The sequence below is a fragment of the Pteropus medius genome, unplaced genomic scaffold, assembly GCF_902729225.1.
Source record: "Pteropus medius unplaced genomic scaffold, Ma_sr-lr_union100, whole genome shotgun sequence".
In the NCBI taxonomy this organism is placed as follows: domain Eukaryota; kingdom Metazoa; phylum Chordata; class Mammalia; order Chiroptera; family Pteropodidae; genus Pteropus; species Pteropus medius.
Window position 1 is genome coordinate 2,215,108 of NW_024348533.1, and position 22,786 is coordinate 2,237,893.

The 22,786-nt window shown below is 34.6% G+C and overlaps 1 protein-coding gene across 1 annotated transcript in view; it reads right to left on the minus strand.

Moving 5' to 3' along the window:
- ADAMTS19 (ADAM metallopeptidase with thrombospondin type 1 motif 19) overlaps window positions 1-22,786 on the minus strand; it is a 214,067-nt gene that overhangs the window by 64,651 nt on the left and 126,630 nt on the right. The window contains exons 11-14 of the mRNA XM_039880005.1: window positions 14,222-14,323; window positions 9,125-9,255; window positions 8,042-8,214; window positions 1,407-1,534 (exon numbers count right to left, since the gene is read on the minus strand). Of these exons, the coding sequence (XP_039735939.1) occupies window positions 1,407-1,534; window positions 8,042-8,214; window positions 9,125-9,255; window positions 14,222-14,323 (534 nt within the window). The remainder of the gene's footprint in view (window positions 1-1,406; window positions 1,535-8,041; window positions 8,215-9,124; window positions 9,256-14,221; window positions 14,324-22,786) is intronic.

Genomic DNA, 22,786 nt, shown 5'->3' on the forward strand with positions numbered 1-22,786 from the left:
AAAATACAGAACCTTAGAGCTGGTGAAGCATTTAAGTTTCATGTTTTCAAGTTTTTACCAGAAGTCCATAGATCTCTATAGGACCACAGACTGATCCAGCCATAGCTTGCAATTGTTTTCAAATCTTGGCTCTGTGTGTGTGTGTGTGTGTGTGTGTGTGTGTGTGTGTGTGGTATCGGGTGTGCATTTTCTGGGGGCGGGGGAAGCAAACTTTCATCAAATTCTCTAAGGAGCGTATTGCACAAAAAAAGTCAATGACCATTGGTCCAACAACTTCATTTTACAGATTAGTTAATGGACACATACATATTTTAAGTGATTTTCCCACGAACACAGTTTCCTAGTGGCTGTCATGGATTCAGTGCTGCTCCACTCAGATACTCTTTCACAACTAAAGGATTTATTTCCCTCCCATGCCTGGAAAATTTATCAACTGATGGTTCTCAGCCATGAACCTTTTTCAGAAATTGCCTAGCCTGGAGAAACTGCCTTTCCCAAGGTCACATCTCCTTCCTCGGGCAACTTGCATCCAAATGCTCCTAGAGGCTGGGAGTAAAAAGAGCTGTTTTTCTCACCCCAATGGGGACAGCTCTGAAGGGCCATCCCCGTTTCAATGTTCCCACAAGGTCAATTGAGGTCTTGTGACTGCACTACAGCTTAACCTCCCCCTGTGCCCAATCCTGCCTCCTTCCCCTCCCCACACAGATGTTGATCATCAATGAAAATACTTGGCATTAAACTCCTGCATATTATTAATCTTCCAGGAAAGCCAACCTAAGACAGTGGCAGAGCTATAACCAAGTTCTAGCCTTTGATCTTTCCACTATGCTCTTCGTCCTCACTTTAACAGAATTTCTGCCTTTCTGGCAATACATGAAGAAGAGCACATAAACGCACGTAAGTAGGTGAAGATTATTTTTAAAAAGGAAGAGAAAAAGAAATGAAATGTTTAAAAATTCTAAGAAAACTGAATATACATTAAAAATCAGTTGCTTCAAGTATGTTGAAATGCTTTAAGATTAAGGGAGTAAAAGGACTGATTTTATAGTTTTTTTTACCGCATGGCTCAGTCTTGGACACAAAACACGGAGAACTGGAGTGCTTACATTTTTGGTACAGAATGTTTTGACATAAAATGCCTGAAGTGTTACAATTTTAGACCTGCAATATGTACATGACAAAATTAAACTCTCAGATTCTTTCGGCTAGTTATGAATATTATAGATTATCTAGTCCAAACCCTACACTATACAAAGCAGATCAGACTTAATCAAGATCACAGTGAGTCAGGAATACATCCTCATCTTCTGAATCCTGGTGCAGAGTTCTCCACCATACTATGCAGCTGCTTCGTGGTCTCGCAGTCCTCCCCCAGCATACACATTCTCTCTTTTAGACTGGCTTACCTGACACCTGCCATTTGCACAGATATCCAATCCCTGATATCCACAAGAAGTTCCATCCATCACTTTTTCTGACAGAAGAACAGGCTGTTCTTTTCCAACAGGAGAGCAAAACAAGGCACATGGTTTTTCTACATACAGAGTGGATAAAAAGAAATGAGCAAAAGTGACTCCATAAATATGTTTATCTCAAGCTTTATTTTTCAGCACAGTGTTGAGTAAAAAATATAGTTTCATGTGAATTGGGTAATATAATACTAGAGCAGATAAAACTAGAAGATTATTATGAGTAGTAAATAAGATGATACCCGAGAAAAAACAGGTATCCAATGAATGTTAACCTCTCTGTTAAGAAATATGTCTTCAAGTTACTTATTACTTTCTGGCACTAAACCTCGACCAATCATTCTTCCTGAAAACCCAAGCCAATCATTCACCTGAAAAATGTTTTTGCCAACCCCCAATTTTGCTAATTTCTGTTGGAATGAATTCCCCTTTACCTTTAGCACACATCAGAGTTCTGCCTTTTTAAGATTTATGTTATTCATGAAACCTCTCTTGACGTCTCATTTAAATTCCAATACACTAATTTTTAATCCTTTGCATCTGGCATTTTCTAATTGAAAAATTACTAAAGGGGAAAAAAAGAACTTCTAAGATGAGCAATTCCCATGAGATTTTCCATTACAAAGATGTTTAGAAATGCAATACAACCCCATGAGAACATCCCTTGGTATGCACAGTTGCTGACGTGTTGGCTGGGACTCAACCCCTTTTACTGCCTAGTCAAAAAGCATGTCAGTATACAGCGCATCTAGATTGAGAATCACTGATCTAGGTAAAGAATTTTTGAACGGCTGGCCATCTTCTTCAGTGCTTTGTTAAATAACACTGTGGAATGATTAGAGTTAAAACATTTGCCTATTAGTCTCAGTCAAAGAATGCTAAAAAAAAAAAAAAAAGTGTTGTTTCTATTTCTAAGCATCCTACACAAAAGAGCTGTAGTATTTGGTAACACCAGTAGTAGGATTATCCAAATCTGAAACTTCAGAGCAATTTCCATGCTACATTACTACTCTATTGGCTTAACACCAGTCAGGCCCTTTACTGTTTATTAAGCTCATATAAATAGAATGGAAAATAGTTTACAGTCTCTGACACTGATCTTCGCTTATGTCTTCAGTAAGGTTCCACGTATGCTGATGGGGTTCTATAAATACCAAATAATAGCCAGAGGCATGGAACAGGGTATCACTTTGCAGAGAGAAGACAGACAGTTAAATGAGCCTTTAGAATTGAACATTTCAAACTGTTTTCACATGTGGCTTCTGAATACTGCTTGAACAATTTTGAGGAGTTGGAACAAGGCCTTCAATGTGCATGGTTTTGAAATTTTCCTTTAAGATGCCATTATAAGCTGCAATAAAGCATTTCAGTGTGCTCTCACACCTCAAAGTAGGTTGTGTTTATTCAAGGGCTGCTTACTATGTCATATCTTTGGACTTAAAAACAGCTGCTATAGTTGTAACACTTTAAAAGTGATATGTGTACACACGTATAATTCTCTTTCTGGAGTTTTCATTGAAAAGAGGAGCAAACCTGATATATGAATAATACTGACAGGAGTTAGTCTAGAAAATTTCACTCACATTCCAAGCAAGACCTCAGATAAAAATCTTTGTATTTCTCCTTTACGACGCACTGTCAATTCGCTGTGCTTACTTAAGCTTTATAGATGACATAAACATTTGATACCAATCTTCCTTCCTGGAGTGTACCCTGGAGACTGTGACATTACAGTGATCCATTTAACATGCCAGTACTTGGCAGGCAGGATCTGTCTTGATTTAAGAGATCAATCCTTTCCAAGATATGCATTAAACATGGATTTCAGCCAAATTTCAGTACAGATTATACGAAATACCTGAATGTTAAAGCCATGCATCTTTTTTTCTGTAAAAATAAATATTCACTACTGCATTGATACCCTACATTTAATTACCCCAACCATAGATTCATGTATTACATAAGAATAACAGAAACAGCCACTTGTGTGTTAAGCTATCATATGCTATTAAGACTTAGGATTTTTAAAAGAATTGTATATTTCAAGTTCGTCCATAGTGCTATAATACATACAGACTATTTTGTTGTGTATTTTGTTCATCATACAAACTGATGAATTGATATATGTTACAAAAATCACTTTCCAAAAATGTTAACCTGCTAATTATATAAATATCTATTATGGGTTATTCTGATAACAAATGTCACTTTATAAGAATTAGGAACTTAATTGTGATTTCCAATATCTTTAATATTTTAAATTGATCCCCATCTAATCCCGATTTTCTTTTCATCTGAAGGGAACCCATTACCTGGCTCTTATTTTACATCTGAGTAAATAGGTTTCAAATGAATATTATCAAATTGCACAGCCAGTTAGAGGCAGAGATAGGATCAACCCTCAAATGGTCAGATGACAATTTTCATGATCTGAAGTCATCTTGATTATATTTTTACAATGAAAAGATATTGTTTATATATTTCAAATTTATGCCACAAATATTCATCAAAAGCCTAATAATTGCCAGACTTAACACAAGACACAGACAACAGAGAGAATGCAGACATATTAAAATCTGTTTTAACAGGGTGCTTGTGGGGTACTTGGAAGAGGCACATACCCAGCTTGGAGGATCAGGGGGATTCTTTTTTTTTCTAGAGGACTCGAAATAAACTGAGTGCCAAATATCAGAAGTTCTCAAGGTAAATATATTGGGAGAGAGAGATCAAAGCTTGAGAAAGAAAAGGTATTATGCCAAGAAACTAGCATGTCTCCAGGCCCAGAAATATGAGAATGCGATGTAGGTGAGGGAGGGAATGGAATGGCCTAACTGTGTTGGAGATGACAGGAGGTAAGGAGAGAAGTTAAAGGGGTGGGCCACAAAGATGGCCTTATGAACCAGGTAGCAAAGTTTGAGACTGGTCCTGAGAGCAACGGTATTAGGGTATTAGTTGGTGCAGAGACGGGCAGATCTGGCCTTTAGAAAGGGCAGCCTGGCTGAAATGAGGAGTAGGGGCTGGAGGAGGGCGAGGTTGCAGCCAGAGAGATGATGAAGAAGCTGCTCGAGGAATCCAGGTTAGAGATGGTACAATTATGAACAAAGATGCAGGCAGTAGAAAAGTTTGGACAAATAGGGTTTGTTGACTGATTACAGGTGACTGGAGATTGAGGAAGAAGGATTCTGGCTTAGCTTGGTCATGAGGTTGATGATGATGCCATCTCATTGTGAAAGAGTACAGTGAGAAAAGCAGAAGGAGCAGGGGCCGTGTTGAACTTAGAGTATGCCGAGTTAGCGATGAATGGGATGTTGGATGGAGATGTCCATGCAGCAGATGAGTAAGCAGCTAAGGAGCTCAATATCTGGTGATAAGTATTTGTTTCTTTAGCAATAGATAATAAATAAAAGCTAGCAAATAAATAAGATTATCTTAAGGGGAATGGTTAGTGAAAAGACAATTGGGGCCAAGACAGATCACTAGAAAATTCCCATTAGACATACCATTCATTCACCTAATATTTATTCGGTGCCTACTCTGTTCAAGTACTGTTTATGGTGCTTAAAGATAAAGCAATACACAAAATCTAACAAGCCTGCTCTTACAACTATCATTGGGGGGTAAATAATAAACAAATAAGACATAAAAGTATCATGGCAGATGATAAGCTCTGTGAAAAAAGAATAAAGAAGGGAAAAGCTTTGAGTTAATATTTAAGGAAAGATCTGGAAGAGGCAAGAGTATGAATCATACTGATGTCTGGGGAAAGTGTTTCCTCAGGGAATACAACTTCCAAGACAGTGAGATAGGAAGGTACCTGACTTATTCTAGGAAGAGCAAGGGAGCCAGTGTGGGTAGAAGGGTGTGATGAGGGAACAGTGGAGATGAAATTGGAGGGTAACAGGAAGCTAGGTAGTGGAGGTCCTTATAGGCCATTAGAAGAACCTTGGACTTTAACTCTTAGTGAGTTGTGAAGATATTAAAGGGTTTTGAATAGAAGAATACTATGATATGACTGACATTTTAAATGTATCACTCTAGCTGGTATGTTAAGAATGAAAGCCAGGTAAGGACACGGGCATAACAATCAGTTAGAAGGCTACTGCTGTCATCTGGGTGAGAGACAGTGGCTTGTACCAGGGTAGCAGTTCTGGAGATGTTAGGAAATGATCAGGTTCTTGGACATATTTTAAAGCTAGGGCTAATGTGACTTTACTGACATCTTAAACGTGTAACAAAAGAGATAGAAAAGGAAAAATGATGACTCCACGGTTTTTGGTCTAAGCATCTGGAAAGACAGAATTACCACTTATTAAGAGGCTTATGTAAATAGAAGATTGTGCTATAATTTCTTCTCAACTGAGGAAACAGTATGTCTGGAGACCATATAGGGGAAGAGAACATGACAGGTTTGAGACAGTAACACAAGACCAATATCTGGAGTGCAGTGCGAAAAAGAGTGAGGTTTTAAATGAAGCAGGAGATAATAGAAGGGAGAAGAATGAGGATCATGTTATGCATATCATGCGGTATAATTGGGCCTTGCCCTAAAGAGTTATGGGAAGCCTGTGAAATGCTTTAAGTGGGAGATTGAAATGATCAGACCTGCATTTTACATAAAGATCTCTAGGCTGCTCTATGAAGAATGAACTGAGGCAGGAATAGAGTGAAAGCAGAAAGACTACTTTGGAGCCATTACAATAGCCCAAGCAAGAGAGAGAGTCTGGAAACAGAAGTTTAGAATAATGAGAGTAGAGATGGAGTGAACGGATATGCAGTGAACAGATAAGATATGGTGATGGATTGAAAATGTGGGGGAGGAAGACGGAAATGTGAAGATGACACATCTCTGGCTTGTGCAACTGAAAAGCTGGTATAACCTTCCCTGAGGTAGGAGACACTAAACAGGATCGAATGGACATGGATTAGAAGGGTTAAAACCATGAATTTAGTCTTAAACTTGTAGATAGTCAAGTAGAAATATCAAGGAGGAGATTATAATACAAGCTCAAATGAAAAATCTGGATGAAGATATAAATTCATGAGTTATTTGCCTGCTTGAAGTCATGGGAATAGATGAGATCACCTAAGAAAATGTAGAGTGAAAACTGAATAGTATCTGGGATAGGCAGAGAACACAGACATAGAGTAGGAAAGGCAGGATGGCGTCACGTCATGGAAGTAAAGGCACATAAGCATTTAAGGAACTAAGGGGTGGCCAACCATTTGAATGTATTTGAGAGGTTAGGTATAAGACTGAAGATCATTCCTTAGGTTTAATTTCTATGACAGTCTTTGATGACATAATAAGATTTGTGCTGGTGAAATCCAGGTTGAAAGTAAGGAAATAGAGGGCTCTTTTGAGAAGTCTGTCTATGAGTGGGAAGAGTATAAATGCACCAGCTGGAGGTGGCAATGAGCTTGAAGGAAGGTTTGTTATTTGTTCGTGGAAGAGTCCTAAACACACTTAAAAATCAAAAGTGAAAAATCACAGAGGGTAGATTAAGTGTATAAGACAAAGTAGAGATAATCAATAAGTTAGCTGAAAAGATTAGATGGGGATGACATCGAGGGCACAGTTGGAAAAACTGGTTTTAGAAAGGAGGAATGAAAATTTTGCTAAATACAAGAAAGCAGATGGAATGTCTGCAGATATAGTTAGGCTCATGTGTTTGATAGCAAGATGAGGAGGTAATCATCTGATGGCTGCTTCCCCACACACACACCATTTATGAAGTAAAATAATTTGCCCTATTTTTTAGCTATTCCTATTAGTGCTTGTTTGCTCAGATATTTCCACGGAAAGAAGGGTTTTGTCAGATGGTGCACTGAAACTGACAAAGGAATTTAGGCTATTAGCAGGAGTGCTATTGAAATGATGAAAAGCACAGTCCAAGTTGACTAAGGGTGGGGGAGGGATAAGGAGCGACTAGGACGTGATGGTCAATTAAGACAGAGAATTCACCACCACTTTTGGTAACTGCAACTCAAACCCACAACATACTGACCAGAGGCAAAGTATTATTATTCTTAAGTAATAAAGCAACAATTGCTATTTAACCATTCAGCAACTTAGAACCTTTTTGGTTGTTTCTGGTTTGGGGGCTATTGAAAATAAAGCTGCTATGAACACATGTGTACAGGATTTTTTTATGATTGTAAATTTTCATTTTTGTTCGGGTACAAATGCACAGGATTGCATTTTCTAAATTTTCTAAATTATATGGTAGGCGTATCTTTAGTTATTTCACAAAATGCCAAGCTTTCTTTCAGAGTGGCTGTAGGTACCATTTTACATTCCTACCAGCAATGTATGGGAGACCCCATGTCTCCTCATCCTCACCAGCATTTGGTGTTGTCATTTTTTTTTTAATTTCATTTGATCTAATAGGTACACACCTATCTCTATATTTTTAAATATACTTTTAGTCAGCTCCTGTGGTTGTTATATGTCAGTAAAAGTAGAAAAAAAATAGAGCTCTGAAATACTCAGAATATAATCTGTAAAATAACATTTACTATTGCAAACCTAGAAATCTATTTAATTAAGATGGTGGTGATCTGGCTGGTCATACCTTCATCCATGACAGCTTGCCACTGAAGTGCATGCTTTGGGTACGAAGTTCTAACACTATAGGCCTGACATTGCCAGTCTCTGAATCCAGGCAAACCTGCAGGACAAGGTGGATGCTCACATATTCTGTATTGTTTTCTGGGACCATTACAATCCCTTGCTTCAGAACCTAGCCTAGAAAAGATAGTATACAAATAATCAATTTTATCTTTTTTTTTATGTTAGTGACTCATTGTTTTAAAAAATAAAATAAAATAAAAAAAGTTAAGGTATACTCCTTTATATTAAATCTACGTTTGAAAATGTGGACTCGTTAAATAATTGGTAATATTAGAAAATCTACAAAACTATATATTTTCCCCAATCCTTAATCAATTTAACTTCCAAAATACATGAGAAATAAAAGCCAACTTGCCACGAAAATCAAAGAGAAGAGTAAAGGAATGAGGCTGAAGGGAAAACTAGAAAGCCTGCAATTCCGATGAAGGAGTTGCCCCTAAGAATTATTAAGGAGACGCTTCTAGTGTTTTCATATAAATTCTTTAAAATTGATTGTGAAGCAGTTGGGCCACTGAGCCCACACCAGGAGTTAAAGCATAGAGGTGAAGTGACTTTCTCACACACTTTCCTAGGATCACACTCATAGATCTTGTCATGCTCCCTATCTGTAAATTGACAAGCATGTTTTCATTTATTTTCATTCTTAGCTTCTTTTGACATTACTTTTGTTCTCATGCTCTCTCTTTCTGAAGGCCTTTCACCTTCTTGTTCTTCTCATGGTTCCTCTAAATTCTGACTGACTTTCTAATACATGTCTCCCTGCTCACCTAAACACATTTCATTTGATTTAATCAAGAAACCTGGGTAGCATTTATTTGTTCTTATAAGGATTGGTCTTATTTTTTTTTTTTCTTAAAGGGAGTTATTATAGAAAATAAATAAATTGAGGACTTTTCTGCTTCTCAAAATGGCATAGGGCTTGAGGGGCTCCTTTTGCTTTCCTACATGCTTTATTGGTAAAAGTTTTGCATTTCAAAACTAAAGAAAAACCTGCCCTCCCCCAGTCCAGGAACTTTGCATTTACCCAGGACATTTGCGTTCTCGACTGCTGATCCCAGAACTGCAGGTGCGGCTGCAGGGGCTCCACACACTCCACTCTCCGGTCACGTGTCCAGGTGCTGAGGTCCTGCTGGTACATTCTCCAGCCTTACACCACTATTCCAAAAGTTATGTCTTAGGTGAACAAATCAGGGCACAACAGAAAATCATTCACTGGCCTATAGAGTCACTGGAATTGCAATTAAATCTAGGGTCTATGAGAGCCCCAAATATGTAGAATTGAAAAAGGCCACTGATAATAAGTCACAGTGATTTTTGCCATAGGAATAGAATGATCCTGTTTTCTCAGTTCTCATGTCATATCGTACAGTCTTGTCCCGAACACAGCACACAGATATTTGTACTACAGTCTGAGGATTCAGTACTGCGACAGAGATAGGGTGGAGAGGAAATGTGAGATTGCATGGGCCAGGAAAGAAAACCTAATACACTCTAAGAAACAAAACAATCTAAAAGAGACCAACAACAAAAAAAAGCAGAGTCATATATAAGAATGGGAAATAAGACATAAATGTCCTTCTATATATAACCAAGGTGAAAGCAGACATTTTAGCAAATTTAGCAATTTTGATTTCAAATGTCAGTGATTCAGGGCACTCTCTTTATAATTAAAAAATAAGTATTATTTAATTTTAGCACTTTCTTTCATGCTTTTTTCTTTCTTTTTTCTGAATTTAAGCCTTAACATTATAGCAAATTTTCTTCTAAAAGCCATTTATTTGAAAGACTTAGGCAATTAGACTCTTGGAATGAAATTCTCTCATTTCATTCCAATTTTTCTATAGCTTATTTGGCAATCTATTCAGAAAGAAAAGGTAACTGTGAAAGAAGAGAAAGGAGTGTGGTCCTTCTCTTTTTTATATTTATTTTTTCATTAAACAAAAGCAGTGAAAGAGGATGTTTCGGTGGTCACCAGGGAATGGCTGCCAGACAGACCTTGGTGGACAGACAGATTATTATCATTCTTGGAAAAGCAGATATGTGATGGTCATGGGCAAACATGTTCAAAGTAAAAATTAATTAAACAAAAGCACGTTGAGAACAATAAGTAAAAATTAGGAAAATTTAGATTAACAATTGCATAATGACAGGGGTTGAGCAAGCTGATCCTTTCAGTTCTAAACAATCTTCTGCACCTAAGGGCAACCTGGTTTATAAGGAATTTGGAGGAAATTACAGAAACACTGTGATCCTCAGTTTTCCCACTTCAAAATGTGAATAATAATCATAGTTACCTAATAGACTTTTTGCAGGGTTTGAATGAAGTGCTAAGCACAATGCATAGCCCATACTAAGTATTTTATAAAACTCAACAATAACAATATCTTATATGTATTATTATATTAGTTATTAATAAGGTTCCAGAAATCTAACAAAAATTCTATTCATTCTGACCCTTAATGACTTATGTTTCTTTAAAAATTTATTTTGAGCATGTTTTTAAATGCTGTTTTTAGAAGAAAGAACTTAGAAACTGCACTACGTAGTTTTGTTTGAGCCCAGTTAATGCTTTTGTATGCAATAAAATAATTAGTTCCCAAAGATTTTCTCTAATAATGTCAAATTTTAAATTTGACCTCTTTTAGATTCAAGAAGTTTTAAATCCAGGCTTAAAAAAAATAAACCTCAACAACTCAGAATGTATTGCTATGCTAAGTTGGTCACTGAATAAATTGAGATTGTATATGAAGAGTCAATCTAAAAATTTCAAGGGGGTGGGGAAAAACATACCCTATGAAAACTTTTAAACAACTAACTGGTTTTAAGGATTTAACAATATTAAGACATTCATGGAAAAAAAAATCCAAGGTAAAACTTGTCAAACTTCAATTGGTCAAATTGTTTTGGCCTACTTGAAAAGTGTTTATTTTTCCCAGACTGAATGTCATAGCTCCTTGCCCATTTAGCAGCAAACTGGCATTAAAAGATCAGGCTAGAGTTCACAGCTAACTAAAAATATTCTGGGAAAGATAGGGATCTAGACTTGCACATCATTTAAACTAGAGCACATCTTGCAAATGAAGAGAAATGAAAACTGATATGCAAGCCAAATTTGCATACACTAATCAGTTGCAATGTATAGAAAGCATAGTATAATAAAGTATGTCACCTCGCCTATAAGCAGATCTCTGTACAAAACTATAGAGAACCTGTTTTCGTGTCTTCTAGTGGGTGCTATGCCTCAACACTGAGGCAAGTGTTAAATGTATTCTCTAAAGTATTACACAACATATTCTATCAGATTTGTATAGAAAATGATCCTAATGGTGTTTCTCATAAAATTTCTAGCAGCATGTTTTGTTTCATTTGTATTTTTTTAGCCTCAAAAAAGACATTATATATGGTCTACAAAAGTCAAAATTTGTAATATCTACTAATTCAGTTGATTTATGAAAATGCTTAGAGAATATATAATATAGACTACTTCTGGGACAGTACATGACCTAAAAAAAAAAATGGGTTACATTTCTCTTCTCTCAAATTTTGATGCAGACATGTATAGGAAGTTCCTGAAAACACCTGATTAAAAGAGGTCCACGAAGATGTGAAAGGAAACATCATTTTCTAATCAAATCTTGTACATACATTGTTGGATGAGAGAAGGGGAGACAGGGAAAGAAGGCAACGAACTCTTTACACATGCAAATTTCTGATTGTAAGGATATTATAGTCTTCATTTTTTCAATAAAGAATAATCATGGCAACTTTAAGAACCTCAAACTAAGAAAGTAAATAACTAAAATATATTACATAGAACACTACGGAATAGTCTAAAATTCTGGTAAATTAGCATAGTGCTTTCTTTTTTCCTCCCCCAATTCCTAGCAAATATTGTAAGTAAAAAACATATATTTCTTGGTTTTTTACCAAGTCATTTATCAACTCTTTAACCTCTGTTCAATATAAATGTAAACAAAGACGACAGTATTATAAAAAGAAAAGAAGAAAGAAAACAGGCTGCTTTTAATTTGGAAAATGCTGTGTATAAAAAGTAAATAAATCCCTATTTTCACAACCATTTTGAACCATAAAATTCTGCAGGCATCTTCTTAGACTTAACTATATACTCTTAGGTAAATTAGTTATACAGCTAAATTAACATGACTAGGGTGTAACACATAACAAAATTCCCAGCTTTGTTTCTTGGTTTGCAACATATTGAGTGTTTAGTGCGAGGTTCCAAGCTTCCAAATATTTTAGCACTAGAGCACTCAACTGTAGAGTGTTGAAAGCTATTTTCGTGATGGCTCCTTCAACAGCTGGAACAGATGGATATGTGAAGAAGCCCACATAGCCTGAAGAACTAAGAAGTTCATTAGTTATTTTAATACACAAAGCATTACAGAACCACTAAAAGAATATCATTAGCACAATTACAGGGAAATAAAACATTTTACTTTTAATAAGTAATTATAGCTTTGATTGCTGAAAGAATAAGTTCATTTTAGAGACCTTGGGAATGCAAATTATTCTCACAAATATCGGGAAAAAATAATAGTAGAGAAAAAATTTAGATAACAGATTGCAAAAAGAAAGATTTTATAATGCTAAAGAAGAACCAAGTAAGGTGAATGGGTTGTGTGATGTTTGAAGAAATATGGTCAATATTTGGTTATCTTTGTTTATTAGGGCTTTGTGCTTCAGGGGTAATGAAAATTATTGCTGGTGCAGATTTTTATGATTCAAGCAATAAATTACTCAGCAAAATACCGTAAGTCTTGCCCAACAAACACACATTATTGTACTTTCATGTATAATTTAAAAAATAAAGCAAACCTAAATTCTGACTCTTCATCTAAGCACATAGAAAAACATTTGGCACAGTATGTGAACAACTGACTAATATTTCAGAGGTTCCTTTTTAAGAAACTGTTTTCTTATTGATTGTATCTAGTGTTAAAACATTTCTAGTCTTTTAAAAAAGTATTTTGGACTTAAACAACTTGTACATTTTTTCTTTTTTTTAATTAAAGAAATCATAGAAGTGATAAATAACTATGTGCTTATGTCAAACAATCCATGTCTGGAAAAAAGTTATATGCGCCCTCATCTCACATTGCTTTACTTCCATCCATCAATTCCACTTCCCTCCCAAAAGCTAACTCTAATTTCGGTTTAGAGTTTATATTTTCAAACCCTTTTCTATGAGTCTAAAAATATATACTATGTGTGTCTCTGTGTGTATGTGTGTTTACACACCAACAGGACTATCTGCGCACATGTGTAAATATTTCCTTACGACAAAATTCTGCCCATTTTTTCAGAACAATGTGTTTCTAAACTAGCAATCCACGACTTGATTTTTTTCAGTAAGTATCCACCCCAAATAATCGTCATGGTGTTGTTTCTTTTCAAATGCAATAAAAATTAAATGTTCTTCAGAGGCAAAGTTTCTGACCTTTTATCTGGAGTAAAGTGATAACCGTTCCACTTTTCCTTCATAGAATAAACATTTAAAAATTATGTCAATTATTGAACTTTTGATTAATTACACATTTATGTGGGATCTATCTCCTTCATATTCTTCAAAAGAAAATTTTTTCAACAGTAATTATTTTGATGGAAATATATACTAGTAAATTTCTAAAGCCTTATGAAATACATCAAACTACTTAGCCAAATATGTACTAAGCCCAATATGTCAATTAGAACATTTTATTTGTGAGACTTGAAATGACAAGAAAAATTATACTCAGTGGGTCTCCTTAGACAATATTTTATACCTGAAAGTATTCAAGAAGTTTGTGATTATTTCACTTACGTTCAAATAGTAAAAAAACATATATTTTTTTTGTTAAGGTAATATATATATCTGACTCTCAAAATTCTCATAACCAACAACAATAAAAATAATTGCATCAATATTAACAAAACAACCATGAATTTGAAAAAATATAAAAGTTAAAATTGAAAATAGATGAAATGCTGAAACTTTTATATATACTGGAATAATTCTACTAGTGTTAAGATGGACACATATATAATTGGCAAGAGAGAAAATGCAAGTTTCTTAAGTTTCATTTAATATGCTAATGAACTTCAAACAACACAAACGACTTACCTTACCAGCGTCACAATCAGTTCCATCCATTGGCGGATCAAGTTTGGTTCTGCATTCTTTCTCACCTTCTACCTTGCACCATAACCCTGTGCAAATAACATGCTGAAAACAAGGGCATAATAATAAGGGGAAGGTATCACATTTTTTAGGGTAAGTTGATAATTTTCAAGAAAGCTACTTTGATAGAACAACAGAAATTATTTGAAGAAAAATATGTTTTGATACTTTTAATACTGGACTTATGATTGAAATGGTATTGACTTATTTATAGTAATGAGAAGATTGATACATAAAAACAGAAAATCTGTTTAATAAATTTAAATATCTTTAAATTTCTTTAAATAAAACACATGTGATTATGCAACATTAGGTAGAAACAACAGAAAAATGTAAGCAGAAAATCATTATTTATACCATGATATGAACCAGGCTGAAAGAATTAAAGTGATGTGCTTTAGTGTATAAATTTAGTGTCTTCTTATGCTGTTTTATGCTTAAATGCCATGGCTACTACTTCATGATTCCATTATATAGCCTTGGCTGTTGACATAATACAGAGACTCTCAGTGGGTATGTTTCTGTAAATTACCAGACATTTTACCTTGGTATGAATGAATTCTAGATCTCCAAGACACAGTGAACTTTTTCTACGGAAAAGTTAAAAGGAATTTTAAGAAAGCACTGGGATAAAGCAGCAGAGACGTAGCAACAATGAAAGAAGAAAGCTCTGAGGAAATGGAGGTGGGAAGACAGAAACCCAAGCCCCAGCTGTGGTTGTGGCCTGCCCAGAGACACAAATAAAAAGGCACAACTGACATATTCTTAAGGACTTTTTATTTCTCTAAGATGGTTAAAGTTTTTTAGACTGAAGAATATTATTAACAAATTGAATAGAAATATGAAATCCATGAAGAATACATAAAGGTGATTAGAGCAATCTACAGTGAAGAAGATTGTGTTACTACCTATCCAGACACTTGAAGAAGAGGGTGGAAGCGAACAAGTCAATAAAGAACAAGTAGTCAGCAAAGTGCAAGACACAGTTATGAAAGGGGGAGATGGCCAGTGTCATGAGATGGGGCATGTAACAGAGGGGAGCCCTGAACAAGATTTCAAAGATAGAAGAGCCAGATCTTGAATGCCAGAAAGGATTAGGGAAGCTACTTAGCAGTTGACCTGCAGGTTGATAAGATAAAAAGGCTATTTTAGGAGGTTCACTCTGGCAGTGGTATTCAAAACAGACTAAAAATCACTGCCAAGTTCAAATTAACTCATGACCCAAATCTATTAAAGACTTTGGGAAAGATATATTTAAACTAAAGTTTTGAACAGGTCTGGTACAACTCTAATGCTGGATTTGTCATGACACCAAAATAGTATTCCTTATTCTTTTATTTAAATATTTAGATTTCTGAAATGTTTGTAAGCTGTTAAAAATTCAAGTCTATGCAAGAGTGCGATGTATTTTATTTACATTATTTTACCTTCTGTGACAGTTTTTCTGCTTTAAAATATTTCTTACAAGTATATCTTAATATATTTAAGATGATTTTGCTTAATTTGTGTGCTTTTATTTGTACACATCACTTACAAAAAATTTATCCAGAAATTTATTTTTAAAAATACCTAAATCAAATTGCTTCTCGGCAATATTTTAGACTCTTGAAAATAAACAGAGGGGTTAATTATTTAATGCACTTTTGTGGACACATTTATCTTTGAATGAAAGGATCTCTAACCCCAGAATTTTAGCTCCTAAAAGTACCCTGCAACCCTCCCAAGCCCTTGATGTTAAGGATGTTTTATAATCATGGGCTCAAATGCTGAATTTTCCACCGAGGAAGAATTTTGCTTTATTTATACTTAATAAAACTTAGTTGTGTGATAACATGAATTATATCAGTCAAGTTCATTAGTTAACCAAAACATATTGAACTAAAAAGCCAATCTTCTATAATGGTTTAAGAATAATACTGGCTTGTTGAACACTGTTGGTGGTCTGAATTCTGACCTTCCACCATTATCTGCTATTCAGAACAGCAGGTACTTTAATTGATTTCCACTCGAGGCACTGAGAGCATAAAAGCAAATTTGGCAGCTTTTCAAGGTAAGCACAGTCATGTAGAATAAATCTCTCACAGAGGAGATCTCTTTGCCCTTTATATTCTGCAGGTCTAGGAATCTTAGGGTAAATCACAGCCTCATTCTTAAAAATAACTCAGACTCAGAATTTCAAACCAACCTGTCAAAAGTAGAACAAGAAAATGCTGAAGAAATGGTATGGGCTGTTTTTACCTTGAGAAGTGGAGTATCTCAGATATGTGATATTAGAGCTATGTAATATTGAGCCTTTGTTTAAGATAATGCAGGGCACAGTTGGGTATTTTGTTAGAACCAAACACTTTCCATATGTTATACAGGTCAGAGTAGAATTTTTTTTCAACTTAATTGCTGAAACCACTTAATACGTCAGTCAAGAATACATTAAAACTTAAAATGCTTTGCATAGGAATTCAGGACAGAAATGCACAATTCAGCATTTCATAGCAAACTAATAAAAATAATACAATATCCCTTTTTTATTCTTCTATAATAAAAGATCATTAGAAGCATATAAAATGAATTTGGATGTTTATCTTAAGTAGGCTTTTTAAATGTTTACATGAAAATACTATATATTTTAAATTGAATAATTTAAATGGAAGATTAATTGTCCATGTACAAATATTATAAAATTTATCTTCAAAGATAACCTGTACCCTTGCCTGTCTTTATAGCACATACTTCTATTAGGATGTTCTGAAATTTATGTTAAAATAAAAAACAGAAGTGCATATACATAGAAGTAATTATTAAATCTTGAACATGTAATTCTTTGTTCTTCCATACATTATCTTCCAAAATACAATTTCAATAACTTAACATTTGATTGTAAATGTAATTCGGTATGGGATAATATTTCGAAAACACTTCTCTCCATCATAGGATGTTCACCTTAGTATTATTAAGAAAGGAAGAGAGGAAGAAAGAAAGGTATTAAAAATAGAAACAGACTCAAAGGAAATAATAAGAAACTGAAATGTAGTTCTTTCTAAATATTGAAAAAAATGAAAACTACCAAGAAAAAAGAGAAAGCAAAAATAAACACTATTAGGAATAAAAAGGAAGGTATAACCACAGACCATGGAAAGTTTAAACAGAAATAGGAAGACATTATAAACTTTATGCCAATAAACTTGAAAACTTATGTAAAATAAAAAAATATTTGTAAAAACTATAAAGTTGCTAAAATAAATCCAAAAAGAATCAGAAAAGCTGAACTATTCGGTAACCATAGAATAGTTAAAATTAATTGTTGAAAATCTTCCCACAAGAATACATTTGGTTCAAAAACTAATAACCTTTCAAGAAACTTAGATTCTCAATTTACATAAACTCTCTAGAGAAGAGAAAAAGAGGGAACACTTCTAAACACACTTTATGATACCCAAACCACACAGGGATTTTAAAAGAAAGTGAAAATAGTGATCTACCTCATTTATTAACTCGAATTTAAACCTGCTAAATACAAGACTAAACCAAGCAAGCAGTGCATAAAAAAATGCAATGCATAATGACTGAGTTGTGTTTTCCTTCGGAATACAAGGTTAGTGCAATATTGGAGATTTGGCCAATGTAATCAAGAACATAAGTAAATTTAAAATATATGATTCTTATATCTATGGATACAAACATGTGATGCAATTCAACGTCCATTAAAACATTCATTAAAAAAGAAAAATCTTAGCAAACTAGCCGCAGAAGGAAATGTCTTCACAATTAATGGACATCTATGAAAATCTACAGCAAACCTCAGGAAAAAAACAATGAAATGTTGAAAGTTTTCTTTCAAGATTAGGAAAATGGCAAAGATGGCATCTTGGCACCAAAATAAGGAAGCGAATACGTGATGTATTCAAAGTGGCAAGAGGAAAAAAATAACTGTCAATCTACTACTAAACTTAGCTGAAATGTTATTCACGGCTAAAGGTTAAATAAAGACTCTCAAGAAAAACACTGAGTGTTTACCACCAATATCTCTGCCCAAAAGGAACAGTGAAATGATATACTTCAAAGAATATGATCTGATAGGAAAGGACTGAAAAGCAATGGCAAACAAAGAGACCAATAAAATGAAGATAAATCTAAATAAATGTTGACTACATACAGCAACAAGAATTGGATTTTAGCCATTATTTTAAACCTTCATTTTAGTTGGAGAAATTCTAGAAGTCTAGCTCATTTGTATCTCAAAACTTTATTCTTTAGCAAAGATTTGGCCACTAACAGTTAAATAGTTTTATGTCTTCTTTTACCTCCCAGAATACACATATTTTGAGATTGCTAGCAGCGGAAGTTAAACAACAGACATGGAGAGGAAAATGCACTCTATGCTTCACCAACAACTGAAGCCACAAGCTGCAAAGGACTCCTCAGTGGAACACATCGGAAAGTGTTAAAGAAAGCCAAGGAATAAGAGAAAATTTAGAGAAAAGAGAACTGTCAATGCCTAGTTCATGAAGCCCCAAAGGGAGAAAAAAAGAATAGTGGGAAGAAACCATTTGAAATATTTTTATAAAATGATCCAGAATTCCTTAGTATGAAAGAGCAATATAAGATCAAAAGATTCCCTTTTTGGAACAGCAGAGTAAGTTCCCAGAAGACCAACCCTCCTGTAGATAATAATCATAAACTGTAGACAGAACACAAAAACAACTTTCTGGTGGTTCTGGAGAACAAACAAAGGCAGGTAAATTTTTTAGGGAACCGAAGGGATTGGCTCAAGTTGAGTTCACTACCTTTGCAGCTTTGACTTAATGGCATGACATTGGGCGGTTAGAACAGTGAAAAATATGCCATCTTTTTAGACTCATAAAGACAGAAATCGTGGTGGTCAAAGCAGTCAGAAACTGAAGAGAATATTCCAAAAAGAAAACTGTTAGAGAAGCCTAAGTCTTTAGCTGGCACCTGACCCATACATACATGATACACATTCCAAAAAGCCGAGATAAGGGAAGAGTGAATTGATCCAAAATATGAACTGCTGTACACTGTATGTAAGACAAAGTTTTCAGTTTGAATATAACAAACTTAACTGCCAATGAAAACAACAACAACAACAATAAAAATAAATAAATAAATAAATAAATAAATAAATAAATAAATAAATAAAAACATGCTTTGGAGGAATATAACAGATTCCAGAGTTTCTGCAACAGGGGTCAGCAAATTTTTCTATGCAGTGCCACATAGGATATATTTTAGGCTTGTGGGCTGTATGGACTGTGTTGTAACTATTCAACATTGCCATTGCAGCTTGAAGGCAGCCAAAGAGAATATGTGGACAAATGAGGGTGACTGTATTCTAATAAAACTTTACAAAAACAGGCAACCAGTCTCTAGGCCATAGTTTGTAAGAAATTCATTTATTACTTTATAATGTGTCAATGTATTAATATTAAGAATAAAAATGAGTCCATGCAATCATTTGCAAATGTTCAGAGTAGCCTCACTCATAACAGCTAGCATCCCAGATCTACTAAGAGATGAACTGGTAAATGAAATAGTTTATCTACCAGTGGAATACTATTCAACAAGAAAAAAGGACCAGTTACCAGTATGCATAAAATCATATAAAGAATGTATGACTTTGCAGAGAAAATTTGGTTTCTCCATTGAAAAGTAGAAAGGAGAAAAAGAGAAAAAAGTTAAGCATAAAAATGAAACACAAATGCAAAATAAGTTGAAGAATAAAAATCTTAAAAAACACTAATTTAAATAAATGTAAAACTGTTAAACTTGCTGCTGAAAATACAAAAAGAAACTGTAACATTGGTTTAAACAGAAAAATATGAAATCCAGCAATAGTTTTCTCTAGTAATCATTTCTAATTATCTATTATCCATGTCCATATTTATATTTATATCGGAAAAGCTGAAGATAAAGGTATGGCAATATTAGCCAGTATAGTGTTTTTAATGCCAGACAAAACGTGTTTTAAGGCATAAATCATTAAGAAATGGAAAAGGAAAAATAGATCAAGCAGATGAAAAACCATAAACGTGTACTTTGTAATATAACTCAACATTATATAAGATAAAAACTGACAAAATTAAAGTGAGAAATAAATAAATTAATAGAGTTGGGTATTTCAGCACATGCCTATCAGTTACTGATAGATCGATCAAACCAAAATAAGCAAACAAAAAGATATTTTTTATCAAGAAAATTGAAAAATTTTGTTTGAAATGTGGAAAATAGAATACTTTTTATTTTATTTGTACATGTAAACTTTATTTTTTTTAAGTTTATTGGGGTAACATTGGTTAACACAATTATATAATTATCGGGTGTACATTATAATTTGACATCTATATATTCTATTGTGTGATTACCACCCAAAGTCCAGTTTCCTTCAGCTACCATATATTTGATCCCTTTTACCCACTTCACCCTCCCCAGCCTCCCTATATTTGACCCCCTTTACCTCGTCTACCTTTTCCCTCCTCTCCCACCCCTTACCCTCTGGTAATCACTAGTCCATTGTCCATGTCCATGAGTCTCTGTTTGTCCTTTTCATTTGTTGCTTTTAGGTTTATATCCCACATATAAGTGATATCATGAGATTTTTCAACTTTTTCAGTCTGGCTTATTTCACTTAGCATGATTATCTTGAGGTCCATCCAGGTTGTAGCAAATAGCAGCATTTCATCTCTTCTTAAGGCTGAGTAATATTCCACTGTATATATGTACCACAGCTTCTTTAGCCAATCATCTATCATAGGACACTTCAGTTCCTTCCATGTCCTGGCCACTGTGAATAATGCTGCTATGAACATCAGTGAGCAAATATCTTTTCGGATATGAATTTTCAAGTCTTTGGGGTAAATACCCAGTAGAGAGATTGCTGGATCACATGGTAGCTCAATTCTTAGTTTTTTGAGGAACCTCCATACCGCTTTCCATAGTGGCTGTACCAATTTGCAGTCCCACCAGCAGTGTAGGAGGGTTCCCTTTTCTCCGCATCCTCTCCAACATTTGTTATCACTTGTCCTGTTGATTATAGCTATTCTGACAGGTGTGAGATAGTATCTCATTGTGGTTTTGATTTGCATTTCCCAAATAGCTAGTGATGTTGAGCATCTTTCATATATTTGTTGGCCATTTGTATGTCCTCTAGGGAGAAGTGTCTGTTCAGGTCCTCTGACCGTTTTTTGATTGGATTGTTTGTTTTTTTGTTGTTATTGAGTTGTATGAGTTCTTTGTATATTTTGGATATTAGGCCCTTATCAGAAGCGTTGCTTGCAAATATATTTTCCCATTCGGATGGTTGTGTCTTCACCTTGTTGACAATTTCTTTTGCTGAGCAGAAGCTTTTTAGTTTGATGTAATCTCATTCATTTATTTATTTTTGCTTTTACATACCTTGCCTTTGAGTTCAAATTCATAAAATCTTCTTTAAGTCCAAAGTCCTTGAGTTTAGTTCCTATGTTTTCTCCTATGCATTTTATTGATTCTGGTCTTATATTCAGGTCCTTAATCCATTTTGAGTTAATTTTGGTGTGTGGTGATAGACAACAGTCTAGTTTCATTCTTTTGCAGATGGCTTTCCAGTCATCCCAGCACCATTTATTGAAGAGGCTTTCCTTTCTCCACTGTATGTTTTTGGCTTTTTTGTCGAAAATTATTTGCCCATATAAATATGGGTTTACTTCTGGACTCTCGATTCTGTTCCACTGGTCCGTGTGTCTGTTTTGCTGCCAATACCATGCCATTTTGATTACTGTCACTTTGTAGTATAATTTGAAGTCGGGCAGAGCGATGCCTCCAGCCTCATTCTTTTTTCTCAGGATGGCTTCAGCAATTCGGGGTCTTTTGTGTTTCCATTCAAATCTGATGGTTTTTTGTTCTATTTCTTTAAAAAAAAAAAAGCCAATGGGATTTTGAGGGCGATTGCATTAAACCTGTATAATGCCTTAGGTAATATGGTCATTTCAACTATGTTGATTCTTCCAATCCAAGAACACAGAATATCTTTCCATTTCTTTGTATCTTCTTCGATTTCTTTTAATACAGTCTTGTAGTTTTCATTATATAGGTCCTTCATATGTTTCATTAAATTTATTCCTATGTATTTTATTCTTTTTGTTGCAATTGCAAAAGGAATTATTTTTCCACTTCTTTTTCTGATGCTTCATTATTAGAGTGTAGGAAAGCTATAGATTTTTGAACATTGATTTTGTATCCAGAAACTTTACTGTATTTGCTTATTGTTTCTAGCAGTGTTCTTGTGGAGTCTTTAGGGTTTTCTATATAGTGAATCATGTCATCCACAAATAGTGATAGTTTGACTTCTTTGTTTCCTATTTGGATGCCTTTTATATCTTTCTCTTGCCTGATTGCACTCACTAAGACCTCCAATGTTATATTGAATAACAGTGGTGATAGTGGACAGCCTTGCCTTGTTCCTGATCTTAGAGGGAAGGGTTTTAGTTTTTCACCATTAAGTATAATGTTGGCTGAGGG